The 24,046-nt window shown below is 56.3% G+C and overlaps 3 protein-coding genes across 6 annotated transcripts; 2 read left to right on the top strand and 1 right to left on the bottom strand.

The window, feature by feature from the left end:
* Nucleotides 1-1,517: 1,517 nt before the first annotated feature.
* On the bottom strand, nucleotides 1,518-10,362 carry EFS (embryonal Fyn-associated substrate). Of its 2 annotated transcripts, XM_058540925.1 has the most exons (7): nucleotides 9,484-10,362; nucleotides 9,131-9,241; nucleotides 5,895-6,173; nucleotides 5,494-5,634; nucleotides 4,675-5,397; nucleotides 4,432-4,521; nucleotides 1,518-2,780 (listed from the first exon to the last, which is right to left on the bottom strand). In XM_058540925.1, the coding sequence occupies exons 1-7, from the start codon at nucleotides 9,499-9,501 to the stop codon at nucleotides 2,346-2,348; spliced, it is 1,797 nt and encodes a 598-aa protein (XP_058396908.1). In that variant the 5' UTR covers nucleotides 9,502-10,362; the 3' UTR covers nucleotides 1,518-2,345. The 2 variants fall into 2 exon arrangements, with proteins under 2 accessions (XP_058396908.1, XP_058396909.1); XM_058540926.1 differs by lacking the exon at nucleotides 9,131-9,241 and having other exon boundaries at nucleotides 9,484-10,359.
* Nucleotides 10,363-11,610: 1,248 nt separating this feature from the next.
* On the top strand, nucleotides 11,611-20,718 carry IL25 (interleukin 25). 2 transcript variants are annotated; one of them, XM_058540922.1, is made up of 4 exons: nucleotides 12,242-12,296; nucleotides 17,360-17,532; nucleotides 17,700-17,944; nucleotides 19,924-20,718. In XM_058540922.1, the coding sequence occupies exons 2-4, from the start codon at nucleotides 17,524-17,526 to the stop codon at nucleotides 20,177-20,179; spliced, it is 510 nt and encodes a 169-aa protein (XP_058396905.1). In that variant the 5' UTR covers nucleotides 12,242-12,296; nucleotides 17,360-17,523; the 3' UTR covers nucleotides 20,180-20,718. The 2 variants fall into 2 exon arrangements, with proteins under 2 accessions (XP_058396902.1, XP_058396905.1); XM_058540919.1 differs by lacking the exon at nucleotides 17,360-17,532 and having other exon boundaries at nucleotides 11,611-12,296.
* A 626-nt stretch (nucleotides 20,719-21,344) lies between these two features.
* CMTM5 (CKLF like MARVEL transmembrane domain containing 5) lies at nucleotides 21,345-23,992 on the top strand. Of its 2 annotated transcripts, XM_058540924.1 has the most exons (5): nucleotides 21,345-21,672; nucleotides 22,595-22,747; nucleotides 23,242-23,334; nucleotides 23,525-23,609; nucleotides 23,710-23,992. In XM_058540924.1, exons 1-5 carry the CDS (start codon nucleotides 21,547-21,549, stop codon nucleotides 23,721-23,723), a joined length of 471 nt encoding a protein of 156 aa, XP_058396907.1. In that variant the 5' UTR covers nucleotides 21,345-21,546; the 3' UTR covers nucleotides 23,724-23,992. The 2 variants fall into 2 exon arrangements, with proteins under 2 accessions (XP_058396907.1, XP_058396906.1); XM_058540923.1 differs by lacking the exon at nucleotides 21,345-21,672 and having other exon boundaries at nucleotides 22,409-22,747.
* Nucleotides 23,993-24,046: the final 54 nt, after the last annotated feature.

The following is a 24,046-nucleotide window of genomic DNA, read 5'->3' as shown; positions in this document are numbered from 1 at the left end:
TCAGAGAAGGCTTCCCTAACTCCTAGAATTGCTACTCAAAGTGTGATTTACAGACCAGCAGCACCCACATCAGCTGGGAGCTTATTAGAAATGCAGGCCCTCGAATCATAGTGTGCATTTTTACCAGATCCCCAGGTGTATGTACATTAAAGTTAGAGACATACTTCTCTAAGAGATTTGATACCTAATAGGGACTTTATTCTCTAATCTCAGGTGAGGGCTGGAAAGGGGTGTCCTGAGAGTCTTAGCCAGGAAATCCAATCCCTCTTCTCCCCACTGAGCCACACTTCTAATTCATCTCCTCTGTTCATAAGTTTCCAAATATGGAAAACTCTTCTAACGCGTTAAGCGGCCTCCCGCCACTTCCCCTGCCCCAACTCATTTCAGCATCTCTTCAGGATTTACTTTGGTGCTGTCACAGCCAACATTCGAGGGATTTGTCTGTGTCCCTGTCTGTCCTGGAACTACAATCCCTTAGCTGTATGTGGTGTCAGGCTGTCATGTGTTCTCATTAGGACCTCACGACAACCCTGTGAGACCATTATGATCACCCTCATATTAAAGATGGAACTGGGACACCGAGGGACTGACAGGATGTTCCTGCAGACACCTAGGTACATGGCAGATCTCGGACTTCCGCTGTGACCTCTGACTCTAATTCCAGGCTGACCTCTTGAAATTCTTTCTGGAAGATGATAGAGGATGGCCCCTGTTATAAGTCTTCAACATATAGGGTGAATTTTGGTAGCCCCAGAATCTGGAAATGAGAGTGAAATGAGAAAGAACCCAAAATGGAGGAAGCACATGCATAGTGGATGCCAAGAGACTAAGACTGTGACAGAAGTTTGGGGTGCCTCCAATCCCGTCTCTAGGCCAGGGTATCACCTTAGGAAAGCAGAACTGAAACAATGGATCTGTGGCTTGGGGTTCTTCCCTCGTGTAAGTGGCTGGAGTGATACTCCATCCAGGCCAAGGCTCATCAAGTTCACCAGAGCCCTGAGGACTGTGGCCTCCAACACATTGCATTCACCTGCCCCTCCGCTCCTCTAAAAGATGGTGTGTCCAGAGGACGGGCAGCAGGAAGCCTGGGAAGGGGCATTTAAGGGGCTAGACCCTCTGGGTTAACTTAAGGGGGAGGGTGCCCAGGCTGGCCGCGGTACTCTCCAGTTGGCCAGAGCTGTCCTATGGTGCAAAGATGAGGACAGGCCTTTAGTTGGGGTGACCTCTTCAGGACGGCACCTTTCAAGGCTCTCGTGTGGCCACCCTCTCCACATGCGCACCTCTCTAAGGACATCATTAGACAATGAGGTCTTGGAGGAAAGGCCCCCGATCAGTAATCAGTGTCTGCCTTCCTGGAATGCTAGTTCTCAGGCCCTTCTTGTTTCTGTCATCCTTGGGATCTCAGCTCAGACATCCCCTCCCAACCACCCCGTCTAAAGTCTCCTTCAACAGCCTCTCCCTCATCTAGCTGGCCCTTCACATCACCCTCTTTGTTTCCATTACCAGCAACTGTCAAATCTGTGGCAAGTATTTTTTTCTTTACTTATTTTAATTGACTTGTTTATATCCATCCCACCCCCACAATGTACGTTCAGACCTGTGCCTGGCAAGTGATGGGAGCTGAGAGCCCGCTGAATGAATAGTTGTTGAAGAAACAGCAAAATTTCCCCAAAAACCCTAAAGGCATCCTGCCTACAGTGTGTCCCATAGGTTAGGCCAAGGGGCACCAGACCCACCCCCTGCTAGGCTCCCAAGAAGCAGAGGGTCAGAGAACCAGACAGCAGGGTTTATTGAGGTGCACGCCCAGTGCCTGAGGCCCAGCTCGCTCCTGCCTCCTGTGGGGAGGAGCCCTCTGGCCTCACCCAGACGTTCACATTCCAGATAGTCAATGTCCTGCCCTCACTCTCAGCTAGCAATGAGGCACTGATGTTCTAGAGTAAAGAAACAGGACAAGAAAGGGGCTCTGGGTGGCCCCAGGTTTCAGCCACCTGATTCTCTGTGGGGCCAAGCTTCCAGAGGTGGGCGGCAGTGCAGTGACGAAGAACCTCCACCCCAGGCTGAGGGAGGAGAAGAGTCCAGTTCCTCCCTGCCCCAGAGGGCCCGGCGCCTGGCCCTGACAATGCAGGGAATAATATTAAATATAAATAATTTATACAAAATGGCTCGTACAAAAAGCTGAAGGGGCAGGGGGGAGCCGCCTCTGTGAGCGACTGAGATGACTGGAAGGGACGGAGAGGGGAACGATACCTCCACCTCTCCTGGTCCCTAAAACAGAGCCTCCAGCCACCCTAGGCCTGGAGGGAGCTCTGGCAGGCAGGTGAGGGCAGACCGGGGCCAAGGGCCCCTCAGGGAGCCAGGCTGGTGAGCAGGGTGGTGAATTGTAGGGCCCGCCCTGCCAGCTCTGCCACACACTGCGCCATCTCTTGGGCCGCGGGGCCAGAAGGGTAGCTCAGGGCAGCCCCCTTGACAGCCAGCACAGTGGCCCGCAACGCCTGGCCAAGCGCTGTTCCTGCAGCCCCGACCTGTGCTCGCAGCGGGGCAGAGGCTGCCAGCCGGCCCAGGGTATCCCCAACGAATACCAGGCGGTGAGCGGCCACCACCACCCGCTTGCCGTGGGGCACGAAGAGGCGTGGGGGCTGGTTGGCCCGGGTGCTGGACGTCAGGGCTGCCACGGCCGCCTGCAGGGCTGAGTAGTGGCTCTGGCACTGCCCTGCGTAGAAGTGCAGGAGCTGGAGGTCTCCGGCGGGCAGAACCAGCGGCTCCCCTGGGGACAGGGCCTCCTGAGGGCAAGAGGAGTGGTCATGGGGACACTCATTAGAGCCACCTCTGCTCTCGCTTCCTCTCTCCCTCCCTCCCTCTGTTCCTGTCCTGAGTGCAACCCCTATAGCTCCTACCTTTGCCATCAGAAAATTTAGATTCCCATAGCGAGTGGCAGGAAAGTGCCCAGAGTTAATGTCAGATAAATCTGGATTCAAACAACCTCAAACAAGTCTCTGAACTTTTTTGTTTCCTTATCTCCCTTTTTTTTTGTGTGAGGAAGATTAGCCCTGAGCTAACATCTGATGCCAATCCTCTTTTTGCTGAGGAAGCTGGGCCCTGGGCTAACATCTGTGCCCATCTTCCTCTACTTTATAAGGGACGCTGCCACAGCATGGCTTCACAAGTGGTGCATTGGTGCATGCCCGGGATCCGAACCCTGGGCCGCTGCAGCAGAGTGCGCAATTAAGTGCTATGCCACTGGGCTGGCCCCGTTTCCTTATCTCTAAAACGGGGACTCTAGACCGCACTGCCCAATACCGTCATGCACCGCATCATGATGTTTTGGTCAACGACCGACTGCATAGATGATGGGGGTGCTGAAAGATTAGTACCACAGAGCTTAGGTGGGTAGTAGGCTATCCCATCTAGGCTTGTGTAAGCGCACTCTAGGATGTTTGCACAATGACAAAATCGCCTAACCTTGCATTCCTCAGCACATGTCCCCATTGTTAAGTGATGCGTGACTGTATAAACATAATGTGAACCATATGTGTAATTTTAAATTTTCTAGTAGCCATGTTAAGAAAAGTAAAAAGAAACTAGTATATTTTTTCTAACTCTAAGTATGAAAAATGTTGTAATTTCACCATGTAATCAATGTAAAAATTATTGAGATTTTTTTTTCATATTCAGTCTGCAAAACCTGGTGTGCATTTTATATTCACAGCACATTTCAATTCAGACTAGCCACGTTTTGAGTGCGCAATAGCCACACGTGGCTAGTGGCTACCACACAGAAAAGTGCAGTTCTGAGATCTGCCTCCTGAGGCTGCAGTGAAGATTAATGGACACACTATATAGAAAGGGCTTAGAACAGATCACAGCACACTGTAAGCCCTGTAATAGTACTAACTACGGCTGTGATTAGTGTTGACCCATTACAGGGTCTGGCACTCGGTAAATACCTGATAAACGGTAGCTATTGTGATTGGGACCAGTCTAGACAGAGTTGAGGAGACCACCTCACTTTCCTGAGGCCCAGAGAGATTAACAGGTGGCTTCTGAGCCCTGGCTTCTTAGTGGTGGAGCTGGGATTAGGAGACAGGTCTCTTAGGAACAACAAGAATTCACAGTTGGAAGGAGCCTCAGAAGTCGCCTGGCCCAGCTCTGACCCACAGCACAGAAGCTCCTTCTACTCCCCTCGCTGCTTGGTTTTCTGACTCCTCTCCAACACATTCTTTCTCCTCTTTCTGAATTCCTGATATCCTTTTCTAAGTACCAGCTCCTTCCTGTTGAATACAAACTCTTCTCTACCCCAGCCCTCCCCTTTCATAAACTCTCCCCTCATCCTAATCTATTTCCCTTGAGGGTTCAGTTAGGAACATTCCTTCCTCCAAGGTCCTGTCCCTCGTTCTTGGTCCCCCTTCTCTGGCACCACCCCCACAAGCTTACCTGCTGCTCCGGCGGCCCCCCCTCCAGTGGTTCAGGATCCCTTGGGAAGGCCTTATCCAGGGGCCTGAATCCCTGAGCTTTATCCATGCCCTGCAGGAGGGGATCAGGGTCTCAGTGCAGGGGTCTTCCCGCCCCTCCCCACTTCCCCTTCCTTCCCCAGGTCTCTCCCGCCATCAGAGTTGCAGGCCGTGACTCTGGTCTGGAAGAGCCTGGTGCAGGTCAAGGCTCAGGAGGTGAGCTCACCTTCAGGTGGACGTAGTCGTACTCCTCGGCCAGCGGGATGCCCTCATACTCATTGTGCTGTCCTGCGGGATCGTCCTCCACCTCCCTGCCCTCTGGATCTCCCTCGACCTTGGGGCCCCCGAAGCCAGACAGGCGGGGTGGGGGTGGGGGCAGAGGCCGGTCCTGGATGCTGCCCTTCCGGCCTGGAGCAGGAGAGGGAGCCAGGGAAGGGCTGGGGGCCTCGGGGACAGGCAGGGCAGGCAGAGGGCGGCGGGACAGGCTCTCAGCTGAGGGCAACCGGGGCCTGTGTGGGGTTGCGGGGCTTCTGGCCATAAGCAGGGCCAGAGGGTCCTGGTCATTGGAGGCTGAGGCTCCTGGGGGCTCTGGAGAAGGGGGTGTCTCTGGCCCCAGCAGGGGCACATCGTAGATGCCCTCGTCAGTGCTCCTGCCCTCCCCGTCTGTTAGCAGTTCCTCGGGTGCCTCGTACAGATTGAGCAGGGCTGATGCCCGTTTCAGGTTGGAGGGGGCAGCGTAGAGGGGGGGCCCTGGTTCCCGGCCCCCCTCCCACTCCAGATCCGGCTCCAGCTCTGCTGGTGGCTTCGGGGCCAGAGGCACGTCATAGGGAGCTTCATCCTCTCCTGGGGGCTGCGGGGCAACCCGGGCCAGAGGGCGGGAGAAGGAGGCAGGGGAGTCATAGGGGCCACTGGAGGGAGCTCGGAGGGCAGTGGGGGGCACGTCGTAGACCTGGAGAGGGAGCAGTTAGTCACCCTCAGGCTCAGCAAGGGGCCCCGAGAGCCGTCTGTTCCCTGCCCAAGGTACACACAGGCTTCTGGCTCTCACCTCCAAGGCATCTCCAGGGGCAGCCAGCTGGGTCCCACTGCCTCTGGGGACCTTGTAGATGGGGTCAGGGGAGGGCGGGCAGGGTCCAGCCAGAGGTCCTAAGGTGGGACAGGGCCGAGCTGGGGGTGGCACCACATACACCTGGGGGATCAAGACAGGTGGGTGGGTCAGGAGCAGGGACCAGGGACACATGATGTGTGCCTTGGAGGAGCGCAGACACCTTCCAATCCCCTCCCTGTCCTAACGGGAAACAGAGACCAGAAAGGGGTGGCAGACAGGCTTCACACAGCAGTCAGTGAAGAGCGGCCACCTCAGGGCTCTCCCTGCCCCGCCCCGCTGCAGGCACCAGCCAGCGGAACGGGGCTCTCCCGGCTTGGGCGTGGGAGGGCTCCAGCTCTCACCTCCTGGTCCTCACTGCTGTGCTCTGGGGCTGGATATGGTGAGCCAGGCTGGGCTGGGGGCACCTGGGAGACGCCGGGCTTGGGCGCTGGGCCAGCAGGGAGGAGCTTCACTCTGTTGGCGGGCACGATGCCCTGCTGGCCATGCAGGGAGCAGAGGCACCAGCCGTCCAGCCCGCCAGCGCCCTCCCTCTGCAGCACCCGTAGAACATCCCCTCGGCGGAAGGACAGCTCCTGGGGGGACTCAGCGGTGTTGTCGTAGAGTGCCCGGGCCAGCTGGGCCTGGTAGGTGAGGTGGGAGCGTGGAGAGGGGTCTTTACACACAGATCAGGTCATGTCACCCCCTGCTCAAAACGCTCCAGAGTCCCCAATTTCCTTAAGCTAAAAATCTGACCTACGACTCAGCTCTTCCTGACTGGGCCCCACCTCATCTCCAGCTTCTTCCCCTGCGCTCTCCCTCTTCCTTTCTGTTGCTTGAACTAGACAAGCCCTTCACACCCCAGGGCCTTTGCACTTGCTGTTTCCTTTACCTAGAATGCTCTTCCCCTGACTGGCCCTTCTTCATCTTTCAGTTCTGCTTAAATGTCTCCTTCTCAAAAAGGTCTTTTCTTTAGTATTCTCCCTACCCCATTCTGTGTTGTCTCTACCCACTGTTCCCTCCATAAGACTTTACACTATTCGTCTATTTACTTTTTTATTATCGATTTCTTCCCTCACACCTAAGCCCTGTGAAAACAGGGACTGCTATATTCCTAGCCCTGCATAAGGCCTGACTTGGAATCAGTCCTCAATAAACACGTGTTGAATGAATTTCCTCCAAAGCCTCGTGTACAGGAGGCCGTCCTGCTAAGGTCTCTGACAGAATCTCCGTTACCTTCCCCGTTTCCCAGGCAGCATCCCCCACAAGCAAAAGGTTAGGTTAAGCACCTGACCTGAGACTGGGAGAAGCACAGCCCAGACAGTGCCCAGGCATAAGGAAGAAAACAGAAACCGAAGCAATTGTTTTGTGCTCAGTCTGAGCAAATAAAAGATTCTACCAGAAGAGGCCGAGGTTACCATGGAGAAGAGAAAAGTGTATATGCTGTAGAGTGTGTGTGTGTGTGTGTACAGAGGGAGGCTGGCGGACCAACCAAGAGCAAGCTTTTATCAGCCTGTTTGCAGTCCTGTCTAGTGGGGACATCTAAGCTTTTACCTTCGAGAGCCACATGCTCAGGTAATAAGCTGCAGATAACAAGTGCAGATTATGTATCCAGACACCGTGCAAGTCTTTGCACTAATCACCTCATCTCATTTAATCCTCACAACAACCTTAGGAGGGAGGAGCCGTCATTCTCCCCATTTGGAAAGGAAACTGGACCAGAGAGGTTAGTATTTTGCCCAACAACACGCAGCTGGAGCAGCTGGTGGAGGGTGATTTCAACCCCAGGCTGTTGGACTCCGAGCCTGGCCTGTCGCTCACTCCTCTCCTGCTTCTCCACAACCACAAACACAAGGACCTACTTTTTTCTTCTTATAGTAGTAACAGTGGTTAAGTCTAGAGGGCCCATGACTCAATCATGACTCCAGCGCATGTGAAGTCTTCATTACACCCAATTTCCCTTTGCTAGTCACTCTTCACAGGGCTCTGGTTCCATGATGTCCTTGGGGAAAATCGAGTTTAAACCACTCACAGTATCAAAACATACTCCGCTTCAGCTGTGTCTGTGCATGACCGCACCTGCTGGCAGATCCCAGGCCGTGGAGGCGGAGAGCAGGCGGGCAGGCATTACTGAGCAGGTAGGCCACGTGGGCTGACGAATTCAGTGAAAAATCTCAAGCTAAAGGTCTCAGGCAGGCTGCATTTGGCCACCAGGCCTGGGTGGGTGTGTGGCAAGTTGCCCTCAGGCGAGAGGCTGTCTGGCCGTTCATTGCCGGGTGACCTTAACAACAAACAGACTTCTCCTCTTGCCTGATTCCAAACTCACCAAATCATTTTCTGATTATATTTTGGCTTCTAAAGGATATTTTCCCACAGAAAGAAAACCTGCTAACCAGATGACACAAGTTCCTGGTTAGCTCAGCACTTTTCTTTCTAATTGTAAATTATAAGTACGTGTTCTGGGTCTATTTTGAGGCAGACAGATGTGGAGTGGGTTTGCGCCCCAGCTCTGCCCTTTCTAACTGGGCAACTTTGGGGGGGTTGTTTAACCTTTCCGAGCCTCAGTACTGTCCAGGGTGGTTGTGAGGACTGGATGAGATAACGTGTCAAGCAACCAGGACAAAGCTTAGGGCCAGTGAATGCTCAGTAAATACTGGCTGTTATTAGGATCCTGTGAGTTTGATTAGCATAAACAGCACTCCCCCACATCCCAGGGTAAAAAGAAAATTCTGCCTCCTGGGACTACAAAGCTGACCAGCTGGCTCCTGAGCCAGCATCATTATGTCAGAGTCCCCCCACTATCTTCAGGACCTCTCCCGGCTCCAAGCTAGAGTGGAGCCGGAGTTCTCACCATCACACAGACTGAGGAACTAAAAGGAGTTTGGTCTGAGAAGAAGTGGAAATCGAACTGGTCCTCGAGGGGTCCGGGAGGATGTCAGGAGCCACGCTTCTCTGTCCGGCCTCACACTCCTCCTCCCCAGAGTACCCTTCAGAGAGGCCCAGAAAACAGGAGGCAGCCTGGCTTTCCCTGGGAATCCTAGGGCCTGGGGAAGGGTGGAAAGGGGACAGGACTGCTTGGATTCAGACTACAGGGAGTGCAGCACAGAAAGCAGAGGCGGGGCTGTGGAGAGCTCCTCCCTGAGTTAGGTTTGAATTCTGTCCAATGGGGCCAAACCTCTGGGCCTGGCAACTTCAGAACCCAGGCCAGAGCTGCTGATTGACTGACTGATGACGGGTGTGGCCCCCCCTGCTCTATTCCCTCCCTCCTCAGGGGCCCAACTGACTTGCGAGGGAGTGGCTGCCTTAATGGGGGTGGCAGTGGGCCACACACTCTCTGGGAGGCCTCCTCCCACTGTCCCATCGTGCCAGCTGTCCCCTCCCTTTGTCCCCAGTCCCCGGAAAGTGGCCAGAGGCTGGCTGACATCACCTCCCCTCCTCCCTCTATTTTCTCTTTCTCCCTGTCTGATCTCCCTCTTGCTCTATTCCCCACTTTCCTCCATCCCTCCTCTAGAAAAGGTTTTCCGTGGGCCCTTTGGTCTGTCTCTCCCATTTTCCTGGAGCCACCTCGGTTGTTTCAGCTCCCTCCCAACCTTTTACTTGCCTCCCAATCACAAGCCCCTGCCAACCACCAGTGGCCATCTGTTCCCGCCCATAAAAGAGCAGACAGGACTCGGGCTGGACTCGCCCCCTCCCCTCCATCGAGGGGCGGCCTCTAGAAAGAAAAAGGGGAGAATGGAGAGGGGGGCGGAGAAGGGGCAGCCCAGACCCAGAGGGAGCTAGGGATGAGGAGTGGGAGGGAGAAGGCAAACAGAAGTGAGAGGCGGGGGACACAGGCTCCTGGAGAAGAAAGGGACCGAGGAGAGAGACAAAGAGAAGGCAGAATAAAAGTGATAGGAGTGCAGGGCAGGCTGGGGAGGTCTCTGCCCGGCAGCCTCCTCTCCCTGGTGGACTCACCGATGTGGCTACGGCCATGGCCTTGGCTTCCCGCGCGGCCTGCTCCGGGCCAGGCTCGGTTTCGCTGACTTCAGCAGCCGCTGCCCCGCACCATGGAGGCGGCCCCCGGCTGCGGCGCCTGAGTCGTGGCCTCCGCGGAGGTTGGAGGAGGAGAAAGAAAACCCACAAAACTCCCCAAATGGGAAGCAGCTTGGCCGGGCGGGAGGAGGAGCGGGGCGGGCCGGGGCGTCGCTGCGGGACCTCATCCAAGGGCGCGCACTCTGTACTGTCCCCGCGGCCTCCCGCGGGCCGCCGGGTTGGCCAGGCCCCTGGAGCTCCCTGCCCTAGGCCGCGGGGGGACCCCGGGTCCGCAGGTGCCGAAAGTCCCCTTCCAGGGCCGCGGCAGGCGAGGAGGCCGGGGCTGGGGCTGCGCTCGACGCCTCTGCACGCCGCTCAGGACGGCCCCGAGGGCAGGGAGAAGCGGCCGGGGCGGTTGGGCCGGACGAACGAGTTCAGGGGCCCACCCTCCCCACCCGGGGGCCGCGCCGGAGAGCGGTGCTCCCAGGGCTGTGGTCCGGGCCCGGGGCACTGCGGCGGCCCCGCTGAGAGGGAGGGAGGGGGGAGGAGAGCGACAACTGCGACGTTCGTCCCTCTTCACTCGCCCAAGTTGGCGAAAGGAGGCCAGGCTGGCGCCAAAGGCCCCCGAGAGCGTGGCCGCTGGGCTGGGCCGTCCGAGGGGCTGCTTTCTGCCCAGACACTCGCAGCCCCGGCGGAGAGGCGGGTGCACACTCACCCACTCGCTCTCGGCAGGCCCGGGGGCCCCGCGACGGCGCCTCGCAACCCGCACGCGGCCCGGCTCGAAGGGGCGGGACGACTTTCCCAACACCACCCTCCTCCACCCTCGGCCCCGCGCGCAGGGGCGCGAGCTCCCGCCCCCACCCTCGGCTCCCTGGCCCGGGCGCCCCGCTCACGTGCACCCTCGCAGAACCCCCCGGCGCGCCCCAGAGCTCGGGGCAGCCCCCAGTGTCTCTGGGAAGGGAGAGAAAGGCCACAAAACAAAAGAAGGAGCAAAGAGGAGGCGAAGGAGGAGCAGGGGTCAGGGTCCTGAGGACTCGCCTGGAGGTGGGGGGGACACTGAGAACGCTGGGAAGGCTCCGGGGGTCGCGCGTGGCCTTCAGCCTCCCCCCGTCCCCGCTCGCGGCTCCCCGTCCCTCCCCTCCCGGGCTCCCGCTCCCTCTCAGTGCGGTTCCTTTCTCCTCCCCCGGGCCCTCTCCGCTCCGGCGCGGGGCTCAGTCCTGGGGATTAAGAAAGGAGGGAGGGGAAAAGGGAGGGAGGCAAGGGGCGGAGGAGAAAGGAGGACGATCCCTCCGAAGGCGGGTGTTGAATTTCAGCTCAGGACCCTCGGGCCAAACTGCGCGCCCCCTCCCGGCCCCTCTCCCCAGCGCCTTCTTCCTCCCGACAGCGCGCCGGACCTCCCCGCGGTTCGGTGCGCTCTTCTCCCGGAGCTCTCCTCTCCCGCCACGCCCCCGCTCGCCCCCGCCAGCCCCCTGCCTCTCTGCCGCCCTTTCATTAGCCCCACATCTGTCTTTCCCGTGGGGGGCAGCGCTCTCCTTCCGCTTTTCTGGGGTCCTCGGCGGAGCCTCTCTACTCCCCTGGCGTTGTCTCTGCAGGAGTGGCAGCGTTAGCCGGGCCTTTCCTGCGGGGGACAGGCCGCGGGTCTGGGGCTGGACGGGGATTCTGGCCCTGGCGAGAGAACGTGAAGCCTGAGCGTCTGGTCCCAGAGCTGCGGGCAGGCGGGCGGGTTGTGGCACCTCTTACACTCCTCTGCCAGTCTGGGCCTGTCCCCTGTCCTCACTCTGGCTCACTCCTGCTGCGGCGAGGAGCAGGAGTGGGGACTGTGGGCCCATCAGGGCAGAAGTCTTTCAGAGGAGCTGGGATCTGCTCCCGGAGTCTCAGTGAAAGGACAGACTCTTGGGTCTCCGCACCCCTTCTGCACTATTTAGCGCGCGCTGCCTCCCTCCAGCTACCCCCTTCTCCTGGCTCTTCCTTTTGGGGCACACATCAAGGCCTCCAGAGGCTCCAGGGAAGCCTTCCTTCTTCCGTTTTTGAGGTTCCTGGTATTTAAAAAGTGAGAGGCCAAACAGGATTGAAAAGCTGTGGTGTATTTTCATTGTTTACATTCAGCAAATTAACACTTCAAACACATAAAGTAGACAAGGACTCTGTATAACCTCATTCAGAGATAACATTAGAAGTCTAATTTAAGGCCCTTTGCGAACCTGAGGCCTTGGACACATGCTCCCCTCCCCCACTCCACATTCCACATGCCTACAATCCAGGCATTTCCCGGTAGGGGAGGGGGAACACCTGCCCTGGCGCCTTCCTCTGCCTGCTGTCTGGGCACCTATAAAGAAGGAGGGAACCTATGGGGTGGGTTAGGGAGAGAGTCTGGTTTCCAGATTCCAATATTGGTTCTGGGCTTGGCTCAGAGATGGGAGGCAGACCTGGGTGTGGAGGCTGGGAATCCCAAACAGATCTAGACTCCTTTAGAATGGTAGAGGAACTTCTAAATTTCCGCATCTGAAGGGAGAGGGAGCTTTCCTATTCCAGCTCCAGACTGGTTCAACCTCCTTCAGACCCCAGCCCTGGAGGGCCTAGCTGCCTGGAACATGGACATTCAGCTGCTGGGGAGTGACTTGGTATGATTTCTGCCCAGGGGACTGCCGAGGAAAATTGGAGCCCAAGATGGAGGTGGGTGGGAAACCGAGTTCCCAAAGATGAAGGCTCTGACTGGCACATGGGGAAATGGATGGAGGCCAGAAAAGGCTAAGCAGGTAAGAAGTGGTAGGACTAGGTACAATGGTGGTTTGGGAGGTGGGCAGTGGGGCTCCCTGCCTGTGGCTCACTGCTTGGGGAAATGTAGGTGGAGGGGAGCAGAGAGCAAACCTGCAGGAAGATAAGACTGTGCTGCTGGAGTGCCCAGGCATGGTATGGAGCCAGTCAGACTCTGGAGTGAATCCTGGTTTATTAGCTGTGTGACCTTGGACAAGTTATATAACATCTCTGGGTCTCAGTTCCTTGCCTGTAACAGTCACTTTGGTGAGCAGTAAATATATGTAAAGCACCTAGCACAGTGGTCCCCTCCTGTCTTTTAATCTTCACCTTGGCTCCCCCACTCCCCCAACTTGTGCTTTCGTGAAAGCTAGCAGTGGTTCTTTGTTGGGGGCAGGAGGAGCCTTTTCCTGTCCTTATGCTTCACCTCTGCCCTCTCCTTCGCAGAGATTTAAGGTGATGCTAACTCGTGCAGGGAGAGCTCTGGGCTCCAGGGAAGGTTGAAGAAAGGCCAGGGTGGGCAGTTTGTTAAGACCCTGGGTGAGTGGCAGCCTCAGGCAGCTGGGCCCTCAGCTTCGGGGCTGGCCCTTACCATATTAAATGGGTAGAAAGAAAGGAACCCCTTCATCTGGCTTTCTGGGTCCTAGTCTTCTCTCCCCTTCCCAGCAGAGCCCACTGGCTGGTCTCTTCCTTGTCCCACCAGTGACTTCCTTGACCTGTCTGGTTCCTCCTGCTACTCAGAACTTCTCAGATGCTCATGAATTCTTCCAGTTCTCCTCTCTTTGGGCCCCACAGCACCCAGATTGCTGGCTTCTAATCCTGGTTCCAACATGAGCCAGTGACCTTGGCAGTCTCCATGACCTCTTGGAGCTTCTGCTTCCCTGTCTGTGAAGTGGGATAACAATGGAACCGATAGACCGGCTTGTTGTGAGGGTTGAGAGAATCCTGAGTAAGTGCCTGGCCCATGACGTGCAAATGTCGGATGAAAGCAAGTATCAGGACGATTATTTGATGCCAGCCCTGTGGGGGCAGCAGAATGTCAAGGCCACGGTGCCTGCCCTCAAAGAACTCATAGCATGTAGCTCATGCTTGAATCTGGTCAATACTTTCCCACTGACCTTGGAATAACAACCAAATGCTCCGCCACAGCCTGTAGCGTCCTGTGCGATCTGGCCCTGCCCACCTCTTCACCTCATCTCATCTTGCTCTCCCCTTAGTCTTTGTCCTCCATCCCCACTGTTCTTTCTGTTTTTCAGGTACACCGAGCTCTTCCCCACCTCTAGGACTCTGCGTGCTCCGCTGCCTTGGCCTAGAACACTCTTCCCCTTTCCCTCATCGCATCAAATTCTCCTCAGGGAAGCCTTCCCTGGCTTTGCAAGTTAAAGCAGCCCCCTCCCTCCTGACCCAGCCCCTCCAAAACACCTTGTCTCCTAACGCTATTTCATTTTCTTCATAGCACTTATTATTATCTGAAATTATCTTGTTTCCTTGTGTATCATCTGTCTCCTAAAATGTAAGCTTCACGAGGCAGAGACCTTATCTGACTTGTCCTCCTCTGCATTCCCAGCATGTGGAATAGTGCCTGGTGTGCAGTAGGTGCTCCGTAAATATTTGGTGAATGAATGAATGAGCAGGGCAGCCATGGAGGACAAAGCTGAGTTAGTCGAGGGCCCTCCGCGTGAGGCACTGGGTGGGGGAGGGGGTTGTGGGGCTTGTTGTCCTGTTCACTCTGATTCTCTGGGAGTCTCCCAGGCCAGACTGGGTTCTCCTTGAAGGCAGGCTCTGAGCCTAAGCATTTTTGTAACTAAAGGGGATACTGCAAATAATTAGCAACCAGTGCCATTACCACCTACCAATCGTAGGACATGGGAGCAGTGTTCCCGAGGCCCCCATCTGGGCTGGCGTTCACTCTTTAGTTGCTGGATCACAGGGAGTGGATCACAGGGAGGTTGGGATTGAGGGGGTGCCCCAGGGCTGAGGATAGCATCAATTTACCAGCAAAGGCAGAAGTCTGTCAGCGTTTTAACCACCGGTGTCTCCCCCACACGCCCCCATAAGGTGAGTGTGATGAGCTTCAGTGGACCCTGCTGGGTCCTGTGGTTTCAGCACTATTTCAGGAGCTGAAGTCCAGAGCAGCTAAGCTGGGTGGTGCTTTTGTGGTCATCCAGGTTACCCCATTCGCCCCCCAAAAAAGCACATACACACTTCTATAAATGAGGAGAAAGGACCAGGGAGGGCCCATTGTCTAAAGCTGATCAGAGGGAGGGTCAGGACTGCCAGGCAGCAGGTGAGGATTTGAATGTCTGTCTGAGAAAGGGCAGGACAGCCATATTCTCGCTTCCTGCAAGCCCCTCGAGCCTTTCCCGGCACAGGGTGGGGGTGTATTCCATCACATCATCCCTGTTCTTTCCTGCTAGGTGCTCATCTCTCTTCCCAGGGCTCAGGAGTGGGACTCCCAGTAGGTCCCCTCTGGCTGCCAGGTCAGGCCCAGGCAGATGAGGTCACATTGGGAGGCATCTTTGATGTCAGGTGCTGGGCAAACTTTGCTTCTGCCTCCACCATTCTCCCCATTGCCACCCCCATTTCCCCACACCCCCAGGGATTCCGTGGAAGCTGAAGTGACTCAGGGATTCCAAAACTAGTCACCTCAGGAGGATAACCCTCTGGAAAATGTTTCTCATGGCAGGGAGTTGCCCCAAGGAGTCCCACAGAGATGCTACTGAGATAAGGGAAGAGGCTGAGCAAACGGGAGGGCTTGGAGGGGGCGTGTGGCTTAGAGCACAGGTTCTCAGGTCGGGCCTGATCATCATAGCGAGGAAAGGCCAACCCTGAGGGAGACTGTGTGCTTAGGGGGGATCTCCCTCTGTCTTTTGGGGCTTCCTCAGAGGAGGTCCTGGTACAGAGGCAAGGGGACACCCGGGAGGCCTCTCCTGAGGGCAACGTCCCAGGCAGTGAATGAATGTGGGTCCTTTGCAGCATCAGCAAATGAAACAAGTAGCTGGGATCACTTCCAGCTCTTTCGAGCACCCCTCCTAAATGGCGGTCAAGATCAGGGGAGCTGGGCCAATGTCAGGCTCTAAGACTCTGATTGGTTTGAGGGGACCCATAGGGATCCAGCTCTTCTGGAAGTGTACTTCCCCCTCAGAGCCTTTTCTGGGGTTAGGAGTTGCTCAGGAACACCAAAAGCCACTCTGGGGGCCATGTGCCAGACCAAAGGCTGGGGAATAGGAGGCTGGAGAGGTGGACCCCAGCCAGCAAGGCTGAATGCCTGGGTGGGCAGGAGTGCCCTGGGGCCTCTGGCAGGTTCAGGTGAGACCTGTCCCAGCTCCAGGCCGGGCGAGTGGGAAAACACTTACTGCAGGGGCTTAGCTTTCATTTGAAGCCAACCAGGGGTCAGCACAGTGTGCGCCTCCGTGCCAGGAGCTTAGATGTGGAGTTGGTCGGGGCTGGAGCTGAAAACCAGCTCTGCCTCTTCCTAGCTGTGCAACCCTGGGTAGGTTGCTAAATTTCTTTGAGTCTTAGTTTCCTCATCTGTAATATGGGGCTAATAGTTTCCATCTCCTGGTTTATTGTAAGGATAAAATGAGCTGATGCATGTGCAGGGCTGGGCACCAGCCTGGCACCTGAGGCACAGGAGCTGAGGCCAGACGTGTGGCAGTGAGCGGGCGTGGGGGCCTCAGGGGTAGAGCGGAGCTGTGAGGGAGGAGGGAGGCATTCCTGGCCTGAGGACTCCTCCTGAGTGTCCTGCTCTCCAGCCACGCCTGTTTCCCCTAAGCCCTCACCCCACCCCCACTTCCAGCCCCCCAAAACTCACCAGAGCAGCTTCTGCCCGTTCTCCACCATGTCCCCTGACCTCATCCCTCCTTTGCTTTGGGCTGCATTGCCCTGAAGCCTTTGAGGGATTCTTCCACACTCTGCAGTCCAGTGATCCCTGGTTCCCTTTGTTTATGTCCTGAGTCCTTGGTTACCAGAGGAGTATTTTCTAAGGGAAAGCACATGCAAATCAGGAAACAGCATTCTAGAGACAGTGTCTGTGTCTGAGTGTGTTGGGGAGGGCGTTGTGGGGATGGGGGATGAGGGAGAAAGATGAAGGGCAGTAGGCTCTGGCCTGCACCCAGCCCAGTGCCTCCCAGGTGGGGTGGCCCCTGGCTGACCTGTGTCTTTGGGGTCAGACACGGACCCCCTCCTGGCTGACAGTGGCCCATGGAGCTGGGGGGCTGAGGCGGGGTGGGCTCACCCCAAGGCCTGAGAGCAGCAGCTACTCCTGCTATGGCCCTAGTCCCCAAAGCCCTGTGAGTGGGAGTGGGGACAGGCTGGTCCTGGAGCTGGGACCTCCTGCTGGGTCTGAGGTGAGGCTGCCCCCGTGCCCCTCCTCTTCCTGGTGTTGCCTTCTCATTTGGGCAATGGAAGCACATCTTCCTCCATCAAACTCTGTGCATCCAGCCAACAAATATGGGGTCAGGGCCTTCCTGTCAGTCCTGTGGGGTTAGGCCTGTACGCCTAGCCCAGAGGAGGTCAGGGAAAGGGCGGGGATGGAGGAGGGTGGCCACTGGAGAAGGCAAGGGGAAGTTAGGGAGTGGGTAAGGAACGGTGGAGAAGAAATCATGGATGATAGGGTCATAGAAGTTGGGGTCATCCAACATGAGGAAGGGGTCAGAGAACAGAAGGGTTGAGAGTCACCGGAGATAGAGAGGAAACGTTCACTAAGGTGGGTGATCAAGGGCATTCTGAGAAGAAGGGGAATGGTGGAGCCAAGACCCTGGGTGGGAGCAGCAGAGATCACGGAAATGAGGCCTCTTGAAGACAGGCCAGATGCTGTTCCCTAATTCTGGGTACCAAGCCAACCAGTTCTCAAAAGCTCAGAATAGCAGAATACTGCTTTGACCCCGTGCCTGAAAAAACGCAAAGAACAAAAGTTTACTTAATAGGCATTTAGGCTTACAATGGTGTTAATCACAACTTCCATTAGTATAGCATTTTAAGCAGCTTTTGGAAACACTTTCAGGGTTTTTTTTTTTTTTTTGGTTTTGGTTTGTTTTTTAATCTCATGTCACTCCCTCCAAAGGTAGTGGAAATAAATTTGAATAAACAAAACAGTTTTGCTGAAAATAAAACAAGGACTGCTAAACTCCTCCAGTCAGCCTGCTTTCACAAGGCCTACCTGTCAGCCAGTGCAGCACCGTGCCTGGGTGGCTGGGCGGCTGGGCGGCTGGGCGAGCAGCATCCGGCATGTACCAGGTGAGGATGCAGAGGCCCTGCCAGGCGGTGTTGAATGGGGAAGGAGCAGAGATGTTGCTGAGGGTGGAGGGAGGCCGGGCTCCTAGCTTGAGGGCTGGGGCCCAGGGAACAGCCAGGGGAGGGGCACCCAGATTAGGTGAGAGTTCTGTCACTGCCATTTCCTACAGGTGGTTGCATTTTTGGCAATGTTCATGGGAACCCACACCCTCAATTTGCGGCTCCAGAGGGAGTGCACCCATTGGCCCAGTTGCTGCCCCAACAAAGGACGGGACCCCACTGAGGAGTGGCTGAAGTGGAGCACTGTGCACGTGCCTCCCCCAGAGACTGCCAGCCTCGCCCACCACCCAGAATCCTGCAGGGCCAGTGAAGACGGACCTCTCAACAGCAGGTCCATCTCCCCCTGGAGATATGAGTGAGTCTGCCGTCCCCTCCCAAGTGCCTGCCTGTGTGCCGGTCAGGGTGTGTGCCAGGGGCCAGGGGGGTGCCACCCAATTCCAGCCTACCTGCCCCTTCTTATCTCAAAGAGGCCATAAAGGTTTGGGTGTTAGACAAGGGGGTCTTAGCTCTGACTCCTACTGGGTGACCTTGGGCCAATTACTCAAGGTTTCAAAGCTCAGGTTTTTTTCATCTGTAAAATGAGATAATACCCTATAGGCTAACGTGCAGGTCATATGAAATAATATATGTAATGTAAAATCTGTACTTAGTACAAAAAATGTTGGTTCTCTCCTTTTCTTACCTCCTCCTTCTCCTTCCCTCTCCCTCCTCCTCCTCCCCCTCTTCTTCTTCTGTCCCTACAATGGCCATGTTTTTCTAACTGAAATATCAGGGAATAATGGTATGATATGGGCACGAAGCATCCCAATACTAAATGCTGCTGCCCTGGCCATGACTGGGTTAGAAGTGTGCCAAGATGCTGAAACCCTTAACCCTTGGGGGCAGCTGGGTGGCTGGAGCCTTGGGCTGGCTATCTTTGATCATGAGCAGTCTTATTCTTTCACTCAGTTGCCACACAAATATTGTAATCCTCTATTTGTGCCATGATGTAAAAAATATTAGGAAACACTGAAATTGAGACAGTGAAGCAAAATATTAAAAATTAGGGCCTTAGGGATCCCAAACATATTTCTCCCTCTCTTGTGTCCTCATGGGGTGTCTGTGTTCCCACTCCTTGTAAGTCTAGCTCTGGCTTAACCTTGGCTTTGGGGTGGATGGAGAAGTTCAGTGGGTGGGGAGGGTGTCAGCTTTCATTGAGACTAGATCTGGGGTGGAGACTCCAGGTCACTATGCTTTGAAGTAGTCTCAGAAGGCTGGCTGGGTCCTGGGCTACATTCAAAGAGGTGGGAGCCTCTTTGGGGAGGCTGGGTGCCAGATGGCTGACTCGGCTGAGGTCCAGACCCCTCGTTGGGAGGCCGTGAACCCCTGATAACCACTTGTCTAGTCTTACCCAAAATGTGTTCTTTGCAACACTTGTCCCACAAGCTGCTCCTCAGAAAAAAGTGATGATGTCCAGTAAGTGTGGGAAAAGATGCTCCAGGCCCCACCCCTTGCGGATTCACAATGTACTCAGCACATTAAAGTCTGCAAGAAAAGAAAGTCCGCAGAAAAGAAACCATTAAGCTCAGTGTTTCCCACTCATTTGACCACAGACCCCTTTCCTTGCAGGGTACTTATTAGGGAACATACTTTGGGAAAGGCTGTACTAGCTGAGCCCCAGCTTGTGAGGGCTTGTCTATATGGAGAATGGTCTTACAACCTAGCAGCTATTTCCTGCCTGCCTTTGGGGTTCCAGACCTTGGGAGCATCTACTTTTTGGCCGTGAAATCCTTTCAGAATAAGTCTCACCATGCCCTCTTACATGTGCTTATAATATGTGTGTGGGAAGTGTCTGGAAGGCTGTGCAGGAAATGGTTGACAGTGGCTCCCTCTGGGGACCGGGACTGGTGGGGAGACAGACTGTTAGTCTTCACTTTATACTTGTTTAGTTTTGGGTATAAGAACAGTTTTTACTTTTATAATTTAAAAAAACCTCTAAAAATGTAATAACAATTACAAAAAGAAACCTCATGCCAGAGCCCAGCGTGTATGGTGATGGAAGCGGAGCTCGCTCGTCTGGTGGAGGCTCAGGCAGGAGACTGCTCGCCTTCCTCTGCCTCCCTAAGGCTTCCAGGACCAGTTGGAAAGCCACTCTTCCATTCTTGACCCTCGCTTACAGTTGAGGAAAATAAATCTGGAGAGAAGCGGGCACTGGAGCTGGGGCAAGAAGCCAGGCCCCCCCACTGCAACATTTCCTTCCTCTGGCATTTCCACCCTGGGCCTCCCTGCTTTTGGCCTGTCCCCTGTCTGCCCTGCCAGCTTCCCTTCAGGGCCTGACAAGTGCCACCCCCACAGGTTGGACAGGGACTTGAACCGGCTCCCCCAGGACCTGTACCACGCCCGGTGCCTGTGTCCACACTGCGTCAGCCTGCAGACAGGCTCCCACATGGACCCCCTGGGCAACTCGGAGCTGCTCTACCACAACCAGACCGTCTTCTACCGGCGGCCGTGCCCTGGGGAGCGGGGCACTCACGATGGCTACTGCCTGGAACGCAGGCTCTACCGCGTCTCCTTGGCGTGCGTGTGCGTGCGGCCCCGTATGATGGCCTAGTGGTGCTGCCCACGGCCAGTCCCTGGTTGGAACACTGGAGCTGGGTGTGTAACCACCTGCCGTGGTGAGCCAGAGTGCTCAGCCCCTCCAAAGCACCACCTGGAGCAGCGGGATCGTGGGATAGGATGGGGGCCTTGGGGGAAACTGCACTTTGCACTTTTTGGAGTGGATGGAAATGCAGGGTGAAGGGAAGGGAGCCCTGGTCTTATGGCCTCTGGAAGCTGGTGTCCTGGCTTTTCCTCTCCGGAATGGTCTTCTAATCTGCCCATTTCTGGAGGCCACCACCCCTGCCTCTTCCTTTCCTCTCATCCCCAACTGCCCTGGTGTGACACATGCACTTTCTTGATATTTTCCCCATTGCCAATGGAGAGCCCCTCATTTCATTTCTTTGTTCATTCATTCATTCATCAAACACTCGGTGAGCGTCTACTTTGCACACATCCTGGTGTAGTTACTAGTCTTTTGACATGGGTGACTCTGAGGAAAAGGCTGTTGTTGAGCATGGAGAGACTTATCCAAATAAATAATCTGTATTTAAAAGTGGTGTAATTTGTCTTTGGCATTCCTGGTGCCTGAACAACTTGTGGTCCTCAGCCTGGTCCCTTCCCCTCCCCTCTGTCAGCCCTTACCTACTGCCCTCTCCCTCCGCCCTCCAGAGCTTCCGCTGCGGCCTCCCATCCCTCCCCTTCTCTGGTTCCCTGGCCCACTGCTGAGCACCAGGGTGGGGGTCAGGCCGCCCTCTTGGCATGCTGAAGAGACAGAGGCCCATTGAGGCACTGCAGCAGGCACACAGCGCCCCCTTGTCCCCCCAACAATCTGCTTTTGTCCTCGGTCTTGGCTGCTACAGCTTGGTCCTGGGGGTGCTGCCTGGGCCGGGCTCCAGCTCCCACCCTCCCTAAAAAGAAAAAGGAGAAAGGACGGGACAGGAGGACGGCTAAGGTTAGGGGAGGGGGACATAAACCTTAGGCTCAGGTCCTTGGGGGGCTCCTGGTCCAGCCCGTTTCTCAGCTCACCTCCCAGCTCCTTCCAGTTTCTCCGTAGACCTCCTTCTCTCCCCCCTCCTCCTCTCTCCCCTTCTCCGGGCTTGGTTGGACTCTGACCACTCCCCCTTTCCCGCCCCTCCCCTACCATGTGCCTCCTGGGGGGCTGGTGCGGACACCAGCAGGGGCACTCTGGCAGCTGGGTGAAGGCCCATCTGGGCGAGCCTCCCTCAGCGGCCCCACGGCAGGCCTGCCCCCTTCACTTTCAGGTTTCTCAAAGTGCCTTCCTGCTCCTGTCTGCTTCCCCATCCTGCCAGGTTTCCATCTTCCTGTTTCCCTCCCTGGGCTGGTGGCAGTGGGGGGCTGTGCCCAGTGGGCCCCGTGGAGATGCTCAGTGCCTGGGATCGCCGGGACCGGCCCCCTGAAGAGGGGGCAGCTGCAGGGCTCCAGGGCTTCGCTGTGGACAAGACCTTCCTCTCCTCTCTCAAAGGCATCCTGCTGGAAACTGAGCTGGTAACAGCTGCCTCCCCAACCTGGTGCTTCCATCCCTCCCAGGATGACCCGCTCCTCCCCTACCCCAGGGCTCACTCCTCCTCGGCAGTCTCCCTTCCCAGGCTTTCTGGATATCCCTCCTGCACCCGCCGCCCCGCCCTCGTCTCCTATCCTGCTTCTTGCTGCCTCTCCATCTGGAGGCAGTTACCACAGGTCCAGCTGCAGCAGGGAGGATTGAAGTTAGACAGGAGAGCTTTCTGGGACATGGAGCGAGTGTGAGGCACAGGGATGGGACAGGAGTAGCGCCAGCCTGTCTTTCCCTGGGCTCTAAGATGGCCGCCTATCAAAAAGGGCAGGCTTCCTGCAGCCCGGCTTTATCTGTCATCTGCTCCCCATGAACATCTATTCTCGGGAAAGGATCTTCCCTTAGTCACTTAGCAAGACCTTAGTGTAAACATACATGCCATCCTATGTGATCAGAGCTGAAGGGACCCCCCCAGAGTCCTCCATGGAGAATCTGCCTCCTACACCTTGTCTCTTGGTGTGGAACCAAAGGCTTCTGGGGGTGGGGAGAGTATTAGGGGGCAGCGGGGCTGCTGCAGGCACAATTCCAGGGGCTGGCATGCACACTGTACTCTGTGTGTCAGCGGGAGGGACACCTCTTTCGTGGATTCCTTAGAATGGTGCCCTGGAGCGTGCAGCTTGGCCAATGGCTGGGGCTGCTGGGACCCCGGGGCAGGGGTGGCCTGAGCTGGTGGAGGCAGGAGTCTGGAGACTGTCCTGGATGGGCAAATGCCCTGACATGTGGCTTTCGCCACCAGGAATGAGGAGACCGCCAAGGACGGGTAGGGGGCCAGCCCGGGGAGCTCTCGAGAAGGGGAAAGCAAGGCCTGGCTGTGCCTGTGTCCCCTTCCTGGCAAGCTCTGCACATTCCGTCCTGCAGGCCCTGACCTTCATCATCTTCATCTGCTTCACGGCCTCCATCTCTGCCTACATGGCCGCAGCGCTGCTGGAGTTCTTCATCACGCTCGCCTTCCTCTTCCTCTACGCCACCCAGTACTACCAGCGCTTTGATCGGCTGAACTGGCCCTGTCTGGTGAGGGACCCTGCCTCCCCCGCCCCCTTCTGGTCTCTTTCTTCTCTGAACGCTGAGTTTTCCTTTCCTTTCCCAGCTGTTCTCCTTTCCCTGGGTGGGTAGGGGGCCCAGCCCCCACACTCCAGCTGGTCTTCGCCCCAAGCTGTGCCCCGCATTCAAAAACGGCTTTGACTGATGATGATCTCACAGCTGCCGGGTCACTGACAAAAAGGGTGCACATCCCTTAGATCTGCCCTTCCACTCGCCAAAAGTCCGGCCTCACCCCAGCCCCCTGGCTTCTTGTCCTGGTCACTTTGCATTTATCTGTATCTTTTTCCTGGCTAGTGGTGTAAGCCTCTCCCCACTCTCTCTCGAGTGCTTTACGTTGTGTCCAGGGGTATCTCCATGTAGGGACTCAGTGCCTGAGGGTATAGCCGCTGACTGGCCTGGAAAACCTCAGGGTGATGCCCCCTGCCCTCTGACTTCCCTTTGACCCTGCACTCCCCACCCTCCAGGACTTCCTCCGCTGTGTCAGCGCCATCATCATCTTCCTGGTGGTCTCCTTTGCGGCCGTGACCTCCAGGGATGGAGCTGCCATTGCTGCTTTTGTGAGTCCAGCCCCACAGAGCTCTCCAGCCCCCCAAGGACCTCTGGCTGCACACTTTCTTGCCTCCCCCAAGTCCAAGCCAGGGCCCAGGGTTCTGGCTCACACCTTGCCCCATGTTGCCCACCTCCCTCTCCCTAATACCTGATGGCCTCATAGCCTTTGTTGTGCCATCCCCACCCCCACTCCCACAGGTTTTTGGCATCATCCTAGTTTCCGTCTTTGCCTATGATGCTTTCAAGATCTACCGGACTGAGATAGCACCCAGGGCCACCCAGGGTGAGTGGCTGTGCCCTGGGGAGGGGAGACGCCCCCTCTACCCTCTGCCCTGGTTACCCTACACTGACATGCCCTTCGTTGCCTGGCTCCATCTTCACAGGGGACCAGCAGTGACCCTGGGGCTACCCGGCTTCTGGACTCAGCCAAATCAAGGAGACAGTGGAGCCCAGATACATCTCCTTTGGATTCAGCAGCTGCCCCAGCCCACTGCCCCTTACCCCAGGCCTACAGAGTTGGAGCCTGGCCTGAGAAGTCACCGGGGACTTGTCTCTGGGGCCTGGTGTCTGCCATCTTGCTCCTGATGAAGCTCAGCCAGGGAGCGGGTGTTACGGAGGGAGGAGGATACAGGAGGAAGCTGGTCATTCCCAAATTAAAAGATTCGAATCCTACTGGTGAGTCTTTTTCTTCCCCAGAAATTAGGCAGATCAGGCATGCCA

The sequence above is a fragment of the Diceros bicornis genome, chromosome 5 (genome assembly GCF_020826845.1).
Source record: "Diceros bicornis minor isolate mBicDic1 chromosome 5, mDicBic1.mat.cur, whole genome shotgun sequence".
Taxonomy (NCBI): domain Eukaryota; kingdom Metazoa; phylum Chordata; class Mammalia; order Perissodactyla; family Rhinocerotidae; genus Diceros; species Diceros bicornis.
The sequence above is the reverse complement of the archived record's forward strand: the minus strand, read 5'-3'. Positions and strand labels throughout refer to the sequence as shown.

Excerpts from the sequence above, each read along its gene's own strand:
- EFS (XM_058540925.1), bottom strand. Across the intron at positions 6,174-9,130 it reads CAGGGGCTTGTGATTGGGAG|GCCCAGCTGGCCCGGGCACT; the intron begins GCAAGTAAAAGG and ends CTCACCTACCAG. Across the intron at positions 5,398-5,493 it reads CCCCTGGAGATGCCTTGGAG|GTCTACGACGTGCCCCCCAC; the intron begins GTGAGAGCCAGA and ends CTCCCTCTCCAG.
- IL25 (XM_058540919.1), top strand. The coding sequence starts at position 12,240 with ATGAAGGCTCTGACTGGCACATGGGGAAATGGATGGAGGCCAGAAAAG. Across the intron at positions 12,297-17,699 it reads GGCCAGAAAAGGCTAAGCAG|GTGGTTGCATTTTTGGCAAT; the intron begins GTAAGAAGTGGT and ends CATTTCCTACAG. Across the intron at positions 17,945-19,923 it reads ATCTCCCCCTGGAGATATGA|GTTGGACAGGGACTTGAACC; the intron begins GTGAGTCTGCCG and ends CCACCCCCACAG.
- CMTM5 (XM_058540923.1), top strand. The coding sequence starts at position 22,436 with ATGGGCAAATGCCCTGACATGTGGCTTTCGCCACCAGGAATGAGGAGA. Across the intron at positions 22,748-23,241 it reads GGCTGAACTGGCCCTGTCTG|GACTTCCTCCGCTGTGTCAG; the intron begins GTGAGGGACCCT and ends CCCACCCTCCAG. Across the intron at positions 23,335-23,524 it reads GAGCTGCCATTGCTGCTTTT|GTTTTTGGCATCATCCTAGT; the intron begins GTGAGTCCAGCC and ends CCACTCCCACAG.